Consider the following 15945-nt stretch of genomic DNA (forward strand, 5'->3'; position numbering starts at 1 on the left):
AAAAGATTATATATTTTCTTATTTGTGAAGTTGATACCAAGTATAACTTTACAAGATGCTCAACATCTTGTAAAGCCAACGGGGGGTCACCAGTCTCTGGCACTGTAATTCTGGGGGTCGCAGGCTAAGAAGTTTGGTAACCCCTAATGTGGATATACCTTATTGCAGACATGTGATTGTGTTTCTTTCTTTTTACAGTAACATAGGGAGACAAGCGTCAATATCAGGAGCTTTAATTTCTGCAGAATTTGGACTATTGGCTGGACACAACCACTTCTTGTTTCAGGCAGATCCTGGATTTTGAGAATCTACTTCCTGTATAAGGTTCAGCCACCAAACCCTGTCAGCCATACATCAACTGTGTGCCTGTGGTTCTGCTAAGTGCATCAAATTAAACGTTAATAGAGAAATGTAGACATAGCTAGTTGTATTTTCTTTTCTGGCTGGCATAAAATCTGAGTAAACATTTCTTGTTTTAGGTCAGCCAGAATTGCCATAATTATTTCTATTTGGAAAATGCCAGAACAATTTCATCGAGAAATCTTTTTTAGCTTTCTGTAAATTTAGAGGGTTATATGCCTTTCATTTGTATCTAGTCAAATACTCTATGATAGAGCTGCACGATTTGAGGAAAGGTCGTGATATGCAATAATGTTGCGTTAACGATATAGCTTGCAATAAATACAGAAGAAATTAAAGTGTTTATATCTTTCTTTAGGAAACATAGACCCCCAGATAATAAGTAGTCTATTCAGCTCCTAAAGAACAAAACATTCATATTTTCCATCTGAAACGCAAGGGTTTATTTAAAAGGTTGCCTCTAACCAACTTGTTATGTTTTGACAGTAAAACAACTTAGCTGTAGTTCTTTATCGACTTTACCACCTCTCTGTCTTAAACTTTTTATTCTGCATTAAACAAGAAAAGTCCCCAAACATCTTGGAGGATGTGAGAGCCTGATTCCAGGGTGCTTAAATAATTACTGTTATGCGCCAGAGGGCACAGACAGCGACTAAAGCACTGGAGGGCTCTGGCGGCGACCTGCGTGCGCTGGGCAGCGACAGGTTGGCGCACCAGAGGGCTCAGCCGGCGACATAGGAGCGCCGGAGGGCTCTGGCAGCGCCTAAACAAGGGAATAACAACAAGAGGGTGAGCTAGGCAGCAACAGGCCAGGCGCGCCAGAGGGCACAGACAGCGACTTAAGCACCGGAGGGCTCTGGCGGCGACCTGCGTGCACTGGGTGGTGACAGGCTGGCACACCAGAGGGCTCAGCCGGCGTCATAGGAGCGCCGGAGGGCTCTGGCGGCAACCTGCATGCACAGGGCAGCGACAGTCTGGCCCACCAGAGGGCTCAGCCGGCGACATGGGTGCGCCGGAGGGCTCTGACAGCGACCTGCATGCGCCTAAACAGGGGAACAACACAGAGACACTAGGGCAAGACAGAACAAAACAACTACGGAAGGGAACTAAACTAACCTAAACAGGGCAAAACATACAACGAAAACAGGAGAAGGGTGTAGGGACCTAGAAAGCGCAGGGCCCAAGAGAGCGCAGGGACCTTAAAGAGCGCTGGACACCATCCAACGCAGGAACCCATACAGCGCAGGAACCCATAAGGCGCAGGAACCCAGACACCTAAATACTAAGGGGGGGAAAAAAAAAAAAAAAAACAAACAAAACTAAAATAAAGAAAAAACAAATACAGAACAAGACTAGAACTACCGGGCTAGGACAGAAACTACAGAGGCTAGACTGGAATTACAGGGGCTAGACAGGGACTACAGGGTCAAGACAGGGACTACAGAGCTAACGAAACTACAGGGCTGACGAAACTACAGGGTCTCAAACTGAAAAATCAAAACAAGACTGGTAAACTAGGAAAGGAACCAAAAGCTAAAGCGAAACGATGAAACAAAGCAGAACCGGGAGATGAGGGCAAATACAGCTGAACTGATGAAAAACTAGATAACTAGAGCTAGAAATAACACAAACCAAAACAGGAAGTCTAAGGTAAAAAACTGGAACTCAAAAACAAAACTCAGAAAACTAACCTAAAAAATAGAACCGAACTGGATAAACAAAAGCTAAATAAAACTCTAATACTCAAAAGCAACATAAATCCCAAAAGTTCTAAGTAAACCAAAATCTAAGGTTGAGCCAAAACAAAAGAACAGAAGGTGGAAATAATTCTTCTAAAACAATAAAAAATATACAAAAAGACTAGAAATTAAAGCAGAACTAGAACACAACAAAACCTGAATAACTTTAAGAAATCTAAGAAACGTTAAGTAAATAAAAAATAACTCAAAAACCAGGACCCAAAAATAACTTTAAACAAAACAGAAACCAGGACGTGCTGGACAGCAAAGTCTTTGTCTGCTGGGCAGCGGCAAAAGTCAACGCTGGGCAGCGACGACGAGGAGCGCCGTCTTTAACGGCTGCGCAGCGTAGGAGGCGGAACTTGCAAAAGACGAACCAGGAAACGGAGTCAGAAGCGGGGCGTCGCGGATGCGACCCCGGCAGACGAACCAGAAGCGTGACGTCGCAATCCAGCGACCATGGCGAAACAGAGGCAAGGCGTCGCCGCACGGCGACCCAGGCGAGGCGAGACGGAAGCGTGGCGTCGCAACCTTGCGACCCAGGCGAGACGAACCGGAGGCGAGGCAGATCCTACCAGCTTCTACACCAGGCTCTGTGCGTGCTCGGGTTCATCCCTTGGCCGGTCCATAATGTTATGATATATTTTTCTGGGATGAACCCGGACACAGCACGCACACACAGAGTCAGTTCTTATGAGTGAGTTTTATTGAATAGTTTGGAAGATGGAGGATGAGACCAGAGTCTTTCAACGGACGGAGGTGAAGGGTGTAGAAGCTGGCTGGCAGGAGGAGTGTGGAGAGACTGACCGGGAGGAACTCTGGAGCCGAGCACTGGAGAGCAGGACATCTGAGCAGAGCCGTGGAGCGCAGAGCATCAGAGCCGAGCAGAGCAGTGGCGAGCAGAACGTCAGAGCCGAGCAGAGGCGAGCAGAGCATCGGAGCCGAGCAGATCATCAGAGCCGAGCAGAGGCGAGCAGAACGTCAGAGCAGAGCAGAGGCGAGCAGAACGTCAGAGCCGAGCAGTGGCGAGCAGATCATCAGAGCCGAGCAGAGGCGAGCAGATCATCAGAGCCGAGCAGAGGCGAGCAGAACGTCAGAGCCGAGCAGTGGCGAGCAGAGCATCAGAGCTGAGCAGAGGCGAGCAGATCCTCAGAGCCGAGTAGTGGAGCACAGGACGTCCGAGCCGTGCAGTGGAGGGCTGAACGTCCGAGCCGAGCGGTGGAGGTCTGAACGTCTGAGCCGAGCGGTGGAGGTCTGAACGTCTGAGCCGAACGGTGGAGGTCTGAACGTCTGAGCTGAATACTGGAGGAAGCAAAACTGTCGGAAAGTCTATGGGCTGACTGTAACAAGACCAGGTGAACGGAGTCTTCAGGCTGACGGGTACAAACGGAGCTGACAAGAAAAACTGGCAGGGACTGAGCGGGAGTGAACGCTATGGACCGGCGACGGGAACAGAAAGAGGTGAGTCTGATAAAGCGGTGGGAACAGGTGGAAGCAGTTGTGGGTTAATTGCAGCCTGCCAGGTGAAACTGATCAGGCTGCGCAGGAACAAGAGAGAGGGAGAGAGGCTCAGCATGCAGCCAATAAGCTGCATCCTGACAATTACCTTACACTCATTGCACTCCAAGCGATTCTTTGCTATATGCATATTGCAATTAATTATATTATGGAACGATAAATTTGCAATATATTGTGCAGCCCTACTCCATGGGTCAATCGTGTTGGCTGTTCTTCTCACAATGATTTGCGGCAATGCCAAACTGCTGTAAAATAATTGGGCTCTCTGAGCCAGGTCTGTTGGCCACCTTGCCCGCACACAGCTTGCTCATTTGCACTCAAGCTTCAAATTTTCTGCCTGATATCTGTTGTTTCAATATTTCCCCAAATGGCAACAGTCCCTCCAGGAGTGCTTGTGACCTGTCGATACTGATTTAAAGTAACTCCCAATTTCTCTTAAGACTTATAATATAAACCAATATTAGAAAAAAAACACTAAAAATGCCTTTTTTTCCTGGCAGTGTGAGCAGTAACTACTTTGTTGTGTTTAGGAGCACAGGATTTTACCATTTTGCAAGATCAAACTCCTGTAGTTGGTTGGAAAAAGGTTGACAAAGGTCAGCGACTAGCACAAGGACAGACTCCTGTGTGTTTGGTGATATGAGCAGACGTGTTCCTTCTGCAGCATGCTGAGCTTTAGCAAATTCGGTTATTGTTTGACTTTGAGTTTTTGGCCAATTAGCAGCACCGTCAACAATAGCAGAAGCAATGGTGGCGCACAGCCTGTGGGGCCAATTTAACAACTTCTCCCAAAACTCAGATGCCGTGTCAGGGCAGCGATGCTGTCAAGTCTGAACACGCCTTTGGAGGATTCAGTCTCGGAATCATCACAGCTTTCCTCACTATCAAAGCAATCCAATGACGGATGTCATCGCAAACATAAGCTATTCAAAGATAAGTCGGCGTAGTTTTACAGCAGCCTTCATTGTTTTGATTTTAAATCTTTCCGGATCTTTTTTATGTCTACTTTTCTGAGGCAAAGAAATGTTCCTTTCCAAACAGGCAGACTCCAAACAGCGGGCCCTCGGTGGATCCATCTGAAACCATAAACAGCAGCTGTTATGAGTCTTATTATCTTATTATCCCTTTCTTGAATGCAAATAAAAACATGAGCTTTGTGTATTTGCCTGAATATAGCTTGTTGTTGTTGTTTTTTGCAACATGCCGTGTACTAACTGCCACTTTTCCAATTACAGCTCAGAGTTATCTTCACGAGGGAAAGTGCGAGTTTAGGATAAAATACTTATGTTTTACTTAAATTTTAGGGTCAGGTTAGTAGCCCATAAAATAAAATTTTAAGCCAGCACAGTTGCTGTTTGGACCCTATAACACATAGGCCTAGGTACAACCAAGAAATGATTGTACTTTCATTAGACAGTTGCATACTTTTCTAATCATCAGAGAGGAATCAACACATGAGTCGTTGTGCAGGGTAAATACCTAGTTTTGATTATTCCAGAATAAAATTAAAACAGAAAATTGTTGGTTTATTTTCCTTCTTGCCCAGTTTGTCTGATTAGTTCTTGTCTTTGGATCGCTTCTTGCCTTTTCTTGAGTCTGTCTTTTGGACCCTATGTCCTTTTCTTTACACTGTCTTGGAAAGACTGTCACAAAATAGCTTCGTTTCACCAGTCATCTCATCCTCGCTTCCTTTCTGATCATGATAAAATACGCCATACCATGGTATTCAAAATCTTATTAGGTTCATTAGGTTATCTCCGCTATCCTCACTGCTTATGTTAGAACGTAACCAGTATGTGGATGGTGTTTGCAGGGTCTTGGAGAAATCTTCTGACACCCACGCCCAGCTTTCCATCAATATAACATAATTTACAAACCCCTTGCAGATTGAAATCAGATATGTTGTAAGGTTTTCGGGCTGCAGACTAAATACATTAACTTGCCAAAAAAATAGCCTGTCTCCTGATGAAGTGGATGGAAGAAACAGCAGTAGCAGCTCATAGGGTTAATAATATATATTTGCAAAAATTAAAGCACAAATTTTAATAAAACTCAGGCTTTAGAGCCTCTGTGTGCTTAGCCTAAAACAAAATGTTTATCCTCTCACGTTGCCGATAAGATGTTAATAAACACATCCTTCTGCCTGCAACACAAAACTCCTGAAACAGATGATGGAGGTGCAAAAATCTGGCATGATATAAGGGGAAATGTTCACATTATGAGAAAACATCCAGTACAATAACAGAATAATGGACAATGAACAGAATAAATAATGGCAGGAAGCATAATCTACAGGCTGACGAACACTTAAAAGGTGAACAACAGATTTTTAGATCCCCCAGGGACCTAAAAATTATCAAAGACCTGGGGATCGTTACACGGACATGTTTAAAAGGTTTTCTAAGGTAACCCAGCGGATTGCATAGAGTCATTGACAAGCAGCATTCACTCCTCCTGAAAGAGCGTAGAGCCACAGTGGACAGTCGTCTGCATTGTCATTGGGTTTGCAGCAATCCCTCATCCTGAGCATGTAACGGTGTTACCACTATTTTAAAGGTACACCTTAAGATTCCAGTGTATGATACAAACCCGGTCACGCGCAGTAGATTGACTTCCCATTTATTATACTCACCCACCTCGGATGAGCCCGTAGGGACAGATTAGATAATCAAACCGTAATTCTTTCATGACTTCAAGAAGATTTCTCTTTAACCGAAATGTCATCTGCTCGCGTTGGACTTAAGTGCCACAAATCCACGTAAAGCTGACAGCTCCTGTGTTGTCCGCACTCATTAAACGCGTACTTCTGTCAGGAGAGATTGTTATCCGTCAAACAAAGCGCCGCGCTAATCTTTCTATTAGCAGATGTAAGTCACTGTGACAGGAGAGGAGATGGAAGCAAGTCTCCTGCTGGAAGCGCAGCGTGGATCTATACAGAGAAGTGGCCTTAATCACCTGCATCAGCACACATGCACCCAGCGAGAATTAGGCCCTTCCTTAAAGTCATTCACACATTGTTAGCGAACTCTACGCTTTCACGCACTCAGATGCGTCGTCGGCGTGAGCTATTGTCCATCTCAAGGAGTATTTAAGTAAAGGCTGAAAGGTTTCCGCCGTTGTTCCACAGTGCGATAATGTCTCCTATTTAGAGATGTCTTGTTCCCGTAACACGGTCATCATTCTCATCAATTATCTCCCGGGAGCTCTCACGCGTCCTCCTGTGGAAAGACACTGAGTCAGTGTTTCTGTTTGTTCTGTTCGCTGTCACCTTCCTGCTTACTTTTTCACCCCATTTAAACTTTCGTCTGCTTGTACAAGACTTCATGTTGTCCTTGATCCTTCTCCGTTCTCGTTATTCATCTCCTTTTCTTTATTGGCAGACTCAGCAAGAAGTATCATGCATCTCAGTTTATTTTTAATGACTGCGTTTCGATTAACCTCTCCAGGCTTGAAAAGTGGGTCAGTACTTGCATTTATTATCATCTCCTTATGTTTCTTTTTATCCAGGTATGTAAAGAACCCCCCCCCCCCACAACTAATATTCAGCCAGAACCGACTTTCCTCCCTGACCTCTCTGCTCACTTCTCTGTCTCCTGCCACTCCTTTTTCTCTCTCTCCCTTTCTGTTCGCCATCCTAATTAGAACAGCTACCGGGTTCCTGTTTATTTCTCAAAACATGAAAAGTGGGAGTGATGTGGATAGCGTTGGTTAGTTTTGCAGGTGAAATAAGAAGCACACAATTAGCATTCAGAAATTAGCCTACTTTAACAGAACCTCCTGTGGCTAACGGTGATGAACCCCCAACCCTATTTTTAAAATATAGGTTACTGCAACATTGTGTTTTGAGCATTGAGGATGGATGTGATCTTTATTTAATCTGTTAATCTTAGTTTTTTTTATTGGTAAAGCTACCAGTCATATTTCTTTGTTTATTTGTTTTTTGTTTTGTTTTTGCTGAGTTATAGTTTAAGTAGAGCTGAGGTCTACTTCACAAAACCAAGATAGAGGATTAAGCCGAGATTTTCCTGCCTTGACTCGGTTTCACAAAAGCAGCAGCACATAAGTTACCGTGGCATTTTATTCTGTGCAGCTAGCTTGCTCCCGACCAGGCTAATAGCCAGGTTTAGTTAATCCTGGTGCCTTCTCTGTTCAGTCATTGGTCACACTGATCAGAAACCAGTTAGTTTTCTCATTGATTCAGTTTCCTCATCTGTGTGTTTTGTTTTTTTGCATCAGCCTGTATTAAAATACCACTGATACACATTGGTGTTCAGTCAACTACTATAATAGTTTTAAAATTATGATGCAGCCTATTCCATTATTAACTTTATCATTATCCATGTGGGCATTGTTACAGTTCAACTGTGTTTTTGAAGACTGCAGGGGTGGCTGCAGTCTTAAGTTTCCCCTTAAGTGCACAAAATATATTACCTGATTCCGCCAGATAGATTTGCTCCGCATATCCATCTGGAAACCTTCCGTTGAAGTAATTTTGGGAAGGGGCGAAAATACTGGTTAGCTGATTGGCCTATGTTGGTGATAGACGGGCCAAATGAACCAATCAGATTCGTCGTCGCTCGTAACAGAGCTACGACGAAAACACAACCACAAGCCAAGCTAGTCTTGCTGCTGCAGGTAAAGGCTCGTTAGCTCAGCAAAGAAATACTCTGTAATTCCGATAAAACTTGCTCGATAGCCACGCTAACGCTAGTTTCATCGGCTGAAGCCGCCATGTTCTTTAGACTGAACTGTCGCGCTTCTCGTTGCGTCACACCTCAACCCGCCTCAAAGCCAACGCTGATTGGACGTTCATTTGGTGAACGGCTCCAAATTTTCTTTAACGGAGAGTAGCCAGACTGATCTGCGAGTGAAACCTTGAAAGCTCGCGAGATCAGGATGGTCTCACGAGGCTACAAAATATACATCTCACAGCCAAATGAATAAAAAATACAAGCCATAAGGCTCAGTGACCTTGCAACTGTTAATGGAAAGATTGTTGTGTTATTTCATGTATTTTTATCATGAATGGGTAATTTCATTGCATATCAGGAGTCCTACATAAGTTCTTTGAATTTGTTTTAGTCTATGCTTAACGTTTTAAATTAATGCCTCTATTAAAATCTGATATGAGGTGAACATTGTTTTTCAAAGGCTGTCTCTGCTGAAAAAGTTTCATCCCTCTATACCTGGCTTTAGCGCTTGTCCTGGATTTCCAAATCCGGCTTTTGTGAAATCGGCCTCTGGGATAGATACTGAATAGGATGATGATGATAATACAGTCAGTAAATATGATGACACAGTACACCGCATTGCATTCTGGGACTGAGATGACATGAGATTTGGATTTAAAAAAAAATTTGTGCGTTAAAGTTAGGCCTCCAGTTTGCAAGTAAAAGTTTGTCCCATGTGATCTTTTATTCTTGATTGCAGTGGTGCGTCTTAACATTTTAAAGGTCTTTTTTTTTCAATGCAAAAATTTGGATGTTTTCTGTCTGCACAACAAACAGTAGGAAGAAAACACGTATGTCTGCCAGACTCTGAGAGTTAAGTTGAGCCTCCACATGTGATGTAATAGGAATTGTCTGATTTGTTAAATGTGGTCCCATCTGGTGTCTGGTCCCATCTGGGTTCTGGTTCCCCTGGTGTCTGCCTCAGTGACCTGCGCGGCGGGTCTTTGGCTCTTCACAACCACTATTGAGCATTTTTCTCATGGATAAACTTTACACACTTAGGTACTTACAGATTCACTTCCATACAGAAAACCCCAATTATTATCTTCAGCCGTCACATTGTACATGTTGTATTAATTAATACACTATATTAATTTATATACTGTATATTATATACGAGGCCTAATTCTCGTTACTTGATTGTATCTGTAATACTTTATCGGTTGGTTTTGCTGCTCTTTTTATCTCACTCTTTGCAGGTGAAGAAGCAGACTGAGGATGTTGTATCATTATCTCCTTTTTCTCTTTCACCTTTTCTCCTTTTTTCTCTTCTACCATCTTGTTTCAGTGTCCATTTAACATGAAATATTCCCTGCATAGATTATAATAAAGCTTCTTGCATATATAAATCAAGTGGAGCACTATGGGGAAAGCAGTAAGGCTCCGCTTGTGAAAGTAAAATCTGTTGGGCTCTCTTTGGCATTAAGACAACAATTCTTATTGCCACATTGCCAGACAGGACACAAAAACTGAAAAACTGCTTAAATATTAATAACAAGAGCTTTATTCCCTGAAGCGCTCTGGCGAGCATTTGTATTGTAAGACGGGGGACAACTCTGTTTATGCATCTTTTGATACTGTGTGCAAAACTGTCCATTGCAATATTTTGTCTTTCTGCGTGACAAATGTTCTGTAACTACACCCTAGTAACCCCAACTCTTCACAATGAACATACACTTTTAGTTTTAAATTTATCTTTTAACGCTCTTAAAAATATCAGAATAATTGATGTTTTTCCAGAACACAGCGGTTTGTTCGCCCTGTTATTCACCACTTGTAAAAGAAGGTTTAAAATGACAGGAAAGCACCTCTATTTGTTCATTTCATGTGCTTCAGGGACAAACACAGAGAAGAATTCTCGGCAGTGCATTTTAGAGTAGCAGACCATTACACTGAATGTTGTCAAAATGACGCTGAAATTAGACCACTACGCTCATTCTTAATGAGAACAGCTCATCCGTGTCGTACTTTTCCGTGGTCAGCATAATGGTACACAGAACGACACGGAACAGAATGACATGGATGTTTGATAGCAACATAGAAAGGTCAGTAAAGATCTTGAATGCGCATCAGGGAAGTCAAAAACCTCCCGCACTACATAAGCTAACACTAGCTGTTATTAACCTGATGAAACAGCCCCCTTTAAGCTACACCATGCAACCTTCCGCAGCAGGAATAAGTCCAGAGAAGCAGTGAAAGGACACACGAGCAACCCCCCCAGTGTGTCATAAATATTGTATTATTATTATTATTATTATTATTATTATTATTATTATTATTAGTATTATTATTATTATATATTCTTTGCCAGTGTTAAAAAGGTTAATTAATTTTTATTAGATAAGATTTTCTAAGTTATTTTTTGGGTTTTTCTTTTGTTTGTTATTTTCTGTGTTGGGAATCTCACAAACCAATAAATGTAAATAATAGAAGCAGTTTTGTTTTTTTCATGAAGGCCCTTTTTCACATCCTGTCATTTCTCCCTCTCCCTGACCATGACAAATTCATTCATACCCGGGACCTGACAACTGTAACAGTCTGTATTTCGGTGTCAGTCAATCTGAGATGTCTCTTCTGCCACTTGTTAAAAACTCTGCAGATCAACTCCTGACAGGAGCAAGGCTTTGTTTACACGTGTTGTGCTGGCTACCTCTCAATTATAAAAATGTATATGCAATTTTACATTTTGTTTTTTGAAATGGTTAAATGGGCTTACACCATCCTATCTGACCTTCCTATTGTCCACAGCTCTAAAAAAGGTCTCTAAGGTGCTGGCGAGCAGACATTCTTAGAAGTAGCAAGAAGCAGGTTAAGACATGGAGAAGCTCTTTGGATAACACTTGTTCTCAAATAGGCTTTTACCATATTCTTATTACCGAGTGTAGATTTTCCAGTATTTAACTGAAATAATTGGCAGTGATTCAATTCCAGTAACTTAAAAGACAGATAAGACATTTTTCTTCATATTTGTCACTGTAGAATAAAATCCATTTTTAATGTTAAACTGGATGTATCTTTAGTCCATCCATAGTTAAACTGAACATTATTTGCAAGATTTTTGACCTGCTTTCAAGCAGTGGTATTTAGTGTGCTCTGTGTCACCACAGATACTTGACTAATCTGTGTATATGGTTTCCATTACATTTGAAGCTCGTGTGGTGTTGTTTTCACCTGGTTTACCAAATCTGTGAATCTATTTGTGCTCGTGTCTCTCTCTTAGTGCTGTTTTAGAAAGTGGAAAAGTTAAAATGTGCTCAGGCTGCAGCCTTGAAGATTAAACCAATGTGTAGCTGGAAAAATGCAAATTTATAGCTGCACTATTAATGCAAAACAGTCTAATAGTTGCTATAGATGGACAAAAATGCTAAATTCTACAAAACTGCAAATTAAAATCACTAACTACTGTATTACATCTAGCCAGTTTCATCTAGCCCACTGGATGCATCTCTTTAGACTGGAGCCATATTCATCCATTCTTACTCACATTCATAAACCAATACGATGATCTGAGGTTGAGTGTCTTGCCCAGGGCCACAGTAGGATGCTGAAATAGAACCCACAACTTTACGATTGCAGGATTAAAATCCAGTGAAAGCAGTCACGGTTGCACTACAACTCCTCACAGTTATTTTTTTCTCTCTTCCCACTCAGCTGGTTTTCAAAGCTCTTTTCTTGGGGCGCTCATGGAAAAAATAAAACCTTTGCCTCCGTTCCAGTGGCCCATTTGTCGGAGCTTGCAGCGCGTGAGGCCAAAGTACGGAGGCCTTAGGCCGCGACGTGGCTGACAAACGTTCTATTTGGGCCTGCGGTCTTTTGCTGCAGGTCTTCCTCCTCTCTCAGCTCCCTTTCCTATCAGCTTATTTTCCAAAGAAAAGGGTCAGTAGTGGCATAACACCCCCACCCCACCCCACCCCACCCCCCCAAAAAAACATAATAAAAAATAGAGCTGGACGTTTTAAAATTTGATATAGAATACAGGATTGCTTTCACTTATATCTGGAATTCTGTGTTATTTTATTAGTTTAGTAGGTCTGTAACAACTAAACATAATTGCAACAGTAACATTCCTGACAGCTCGACATACAGTTGCCTCTGCAAGATGTTCTGCATCACCTTTGTTATATAACAAGCTGCTGTAGACATAACAGCAAAAATAGCAAAAATAATTATTTCAGAACTGAATAACAGGAACACGTGGGATAATAATATTTTGATAAATCATTGACAGCGGCAAAAAAAAAATGTAATGCTTGAAAATATATTAATCTGTAAAAATGTAAGACGTTTAATTGTGGTCTGATCAGCCTCTCCCGACCAGGTATTTGCACTCTTGCGTCAGAAAGGACACACCTTTGTGCAGATCTCGGCTAAAACGTAGGAAAAGCTCAGGGTTAGCCCAAACAACCCTGCTACCGAGCAGAGTTCTTTCACAGAGTAATTTGCTGTCATAATTAAACTCGACCAAGCTTTCTAAAGTGGAAAAACCAAGGTATGCAGATATTTACTCTTTGTGAAATGGGGTCCTTGATCCAATAAAGAATTATTACACATTCTCAGGGGATGTTTGTTTGGATATTCCTTCAAATTGCAAAAAAATGGAAAAATTAACTTGAACATTTTAACTAAACTGAACACGCGTTTAGCTTCTCATGGAGTGTTTGGTATATTCATGCAGTTGTACAATTTTACATCGTTCCGTAAAGTGGCTGCTATCGGTCTTTTTTTGGCTTAAACATTTAGATTTTATCAGATGCACACTTCTTAGTTTCTCAGGAAGTGTCATTCGGTACAGTCAACTTGAACATTTTATTTTAATCTGAATATCACTTATAACCTGTTTGCACAATAATTCCCCACTTCTGATACGTCTTTCTCTGCTGCAAAGCTTAATTTTGGGTGACTGTGGCTCAATGGGTGGAGTAATTGTCTGGCAAGCAGGAGGTTGTGGGTTCAATTCCAGAACATGAGTAACATGTCATGAATCTGTGCATGTTAGTGAGTGTGACTGGGTGAATGTAGCTCTGAGTGGTCAGTATGACTGGAAAAGTGTGATTCAAGTTTAGTCCATTTAGCTTTTTCTTTCCATAGCATGTTTTCAGACTTTTCAGGGTCTTCTCTATGAATGCTCGTTCTTTGTCGTTTCCTGGATGTCTTTGATTGCTTTCTGTGTGCTATTTGTGAATTCTGAGCCGCCATCTCACACAAAATGTCCTTATGGTGACATATAAAGATTCTAAAACTTTCTCAGTATTATATAACGGATGAAGAACATGCATATGATTTTTGCATTTCACTGTCTCGTTCTGATGCTCCGTGACTAAACACACGTCGAAGTGACATCCTTCCCCCTCACTCGCAGTCATCTCTGTCTCCCAGCAGAACGTGTACTTCACCAGCTCCCAGCAGATTCACCTCGGCGTTCTCAGTCCAACCATCGATGATGATGATAACAAGTGTCTGGTGGACGTGAACAGCCGGCCCAGGCTGCTGGAGTGCAGCTACGCGGCCACCAAACACATGAAGCTCACCTGGACGTTCGCTCAGGTGAGTCTCAGCCCCAGCCCAGGTACAGTCATTTTCTGCATGGTTTAATCGTGCCCGGTCCGTTATTTAGATGTTTACTGTCTCATAGCTAACCGGTTTGCTTATTGGCACTTTGAAAGAAGCTGTTACTTTCTGTTTTCAGTCTGCTGGGCCAAAGCCGTGCTGCGTTAAATGCTTTAAATAATTAAACTGGATTCAGGCCTCTTCCTCTCCACTTTGTTTCCGACTCAAGGCAACCCCCCCGGGTTTGTCAGAGCATGGATCATTCATCTGCTGTTTTATGTGACAGGCGTTTTTAAAAGCACATCTGCCTCCGTTGGATAATGAGCTTTCACACATCCACGGTTCCTGGCTTATAACAACCCCTCGCTTATTTTACAATCTTCACACTTTTAACGTTGTCTTAATGTGTGACATATTAGTTGAGGGAGCTGGATAATTAGTAAAAAAGAGGGAGCAGCTACATTCGAGCTCCAGGCATCTCCGGTTTTGTGCGTGCATTTGTCCACGTTTGTTGTGAGTATCGGTGTCCTTGCTTGCGTCTCAGGCTGTTGTTCAGATTGTATGATAGGCTTGCTTTACAATCCTGCCCACACTTCATCTCTCCCTCCTCTGAACACCCAGTGTCCTCAGAGGACAATGCAACCTCACCATTCTCCGGCTCTTTAGGTCCTTCAGCATCCGTAGCTTCTGGGCAGACTGGCGGGGGATTCGGCCTCTAATTAGCATCAGCCAGAATCAGAAAGATTCTCACTTTCAATTTAAGTCAGGAGTCAAAGAGATGAGCCCCATTAGGCAAACCCCCAAGGGTTTTTTTCTTTCTTTAAAAAAATCTTAATTTTTTTTTTTTTCATGAAAAGTTTGAAGAAGTTAAATAAGGCCCTGAGATGAAATAAGTTCTAGCTTTATAAAATAGAAGATGAAAGGATGGATGTATAAAAGCTTTAATCGTAAAGGAGGAGTGCTGTGAAAAATGTTAAGTTTGACTATATTTCTCAGGTCAAACTTATTCTCTAGCATCATCAAGGATTATTACTGTGGAGAAGCAACTTACTTTTGCTTCTCCACAGAACTTTCCTTTCATCTGTTTTATTTCGATCTGCAGTTGATGCTCTGGCCCGATTACAGGAATCTATTTTTGTTGATTCTGTTAAAACAGATATTACATTTGGTTAATACCATTATCCATTTCTTGAACGGACAGTTTTGTAAATTAGTCAGGAAATAGCAATTGATAGATTGTTATAAACTGTAAAAGAAAGCTTTTATACACCAACATGCTTTCAAGTTACCTTATCTTTTCACTTTAAAACATAATGCATTTATAATGTAGAAACATAAAGTAATAGGTATTATTTCCTCCCCTCAAATTTATCCCATGTGTGTCTTAGTCGCTCCTAAAAAGCACCCTGCTAATGACCATTACTGGTAATCTTTGTTGTCTGTTTTGGCTTTAACTTTTCATTCGGAGTTCTATCATAGTAAATACATTATAGGCGTGGTCAGTCACAATTAAAATCGGCTTACCTGGCAGACCCTAATCGGCTACTGTAGATGACATGATTTACTTTAGACATGTTCCAGGTATGGTTAAACCCGACCAGAGTATTTCTACGGCAAATTTTGGTCTCTAAAGGATCCACAATGATTCATTTGGTCAATGAAAAATCAATGGCCCAACATGAATAATTAATTATGCATGCATATCTCAATACCTTTTTATTTTAAAGGTGGCGGCTTGGGTTTTAAACTAATCCAGTACCCTGGGAGCTGTGTGTGTGTGATAAATTTAGGCGTTACTGTCATTTATAATACATTTCAAAAGCAACACACATTCTTTAAATATTTGAGGGACCTGATGCTCCAGAAAAATCTGCTTAGTACATATATGGAAAAACAGGAGAGGCATTTGTTCTTCTAGTATTACTACAACCAGTAGCACTTTTACCGCCGCTGATAGGTTTGAATGGTTCATTAGAAAATAAAAAAGAAACAACACCTTCAAAAGCAATTCATTTATTTTGGCACATTAAAAGATTATTTGACAGAGCGTT

At 41.7% G+C, this 15945-nt stretch overlaps 1 protein-coding gene across 2 annotated transcripts in view; it reads left to right on the forward strand.

The window, feature by feature from the left end:
- The window catches only part of galnt18a (UDP-N-acetyl-alpha-D-galactosamine:polypeptide N-acetylgalactosaminyltransferase 18a), a 205796-nt gene that overhangs the window by 174030 nt on the left and 15821 nt on the right, over positions 1-15945 (forward strand). Inside the window, exon 10 of one of the 2 annotated variants that reach the window (XM_012867633.3) lies at positions 13724-13891. In XM_012867633.3, the coding sequence (XP_012723087.2) occupies positions 13724-13891 (168 nt within the window). The remainder of the gene's footprint in view (positions 1-13723; positions 13892-15945) is intronic. The other variant, XM_012867634.3, reaches the window with a different exon arrangement.

The sequence above is a fragment of the Fundulus heteroclitus genome, chromosome 2 (genome assembly GCF_011125445.2).
Source record: "Fundulus heteroclitus isolate FHET01 chromosome 2, MU-UCD_Fhet_4.1, whole genome shotgun sequence".
Classification (NCBI taxonomy): domain Eukaryota; kingdom Metazoa; phylum Chordata; class Actinopteri; order Cyprinodontiformes; family Fundulidae; genus Fundulus; species Fundulus heteroclitus.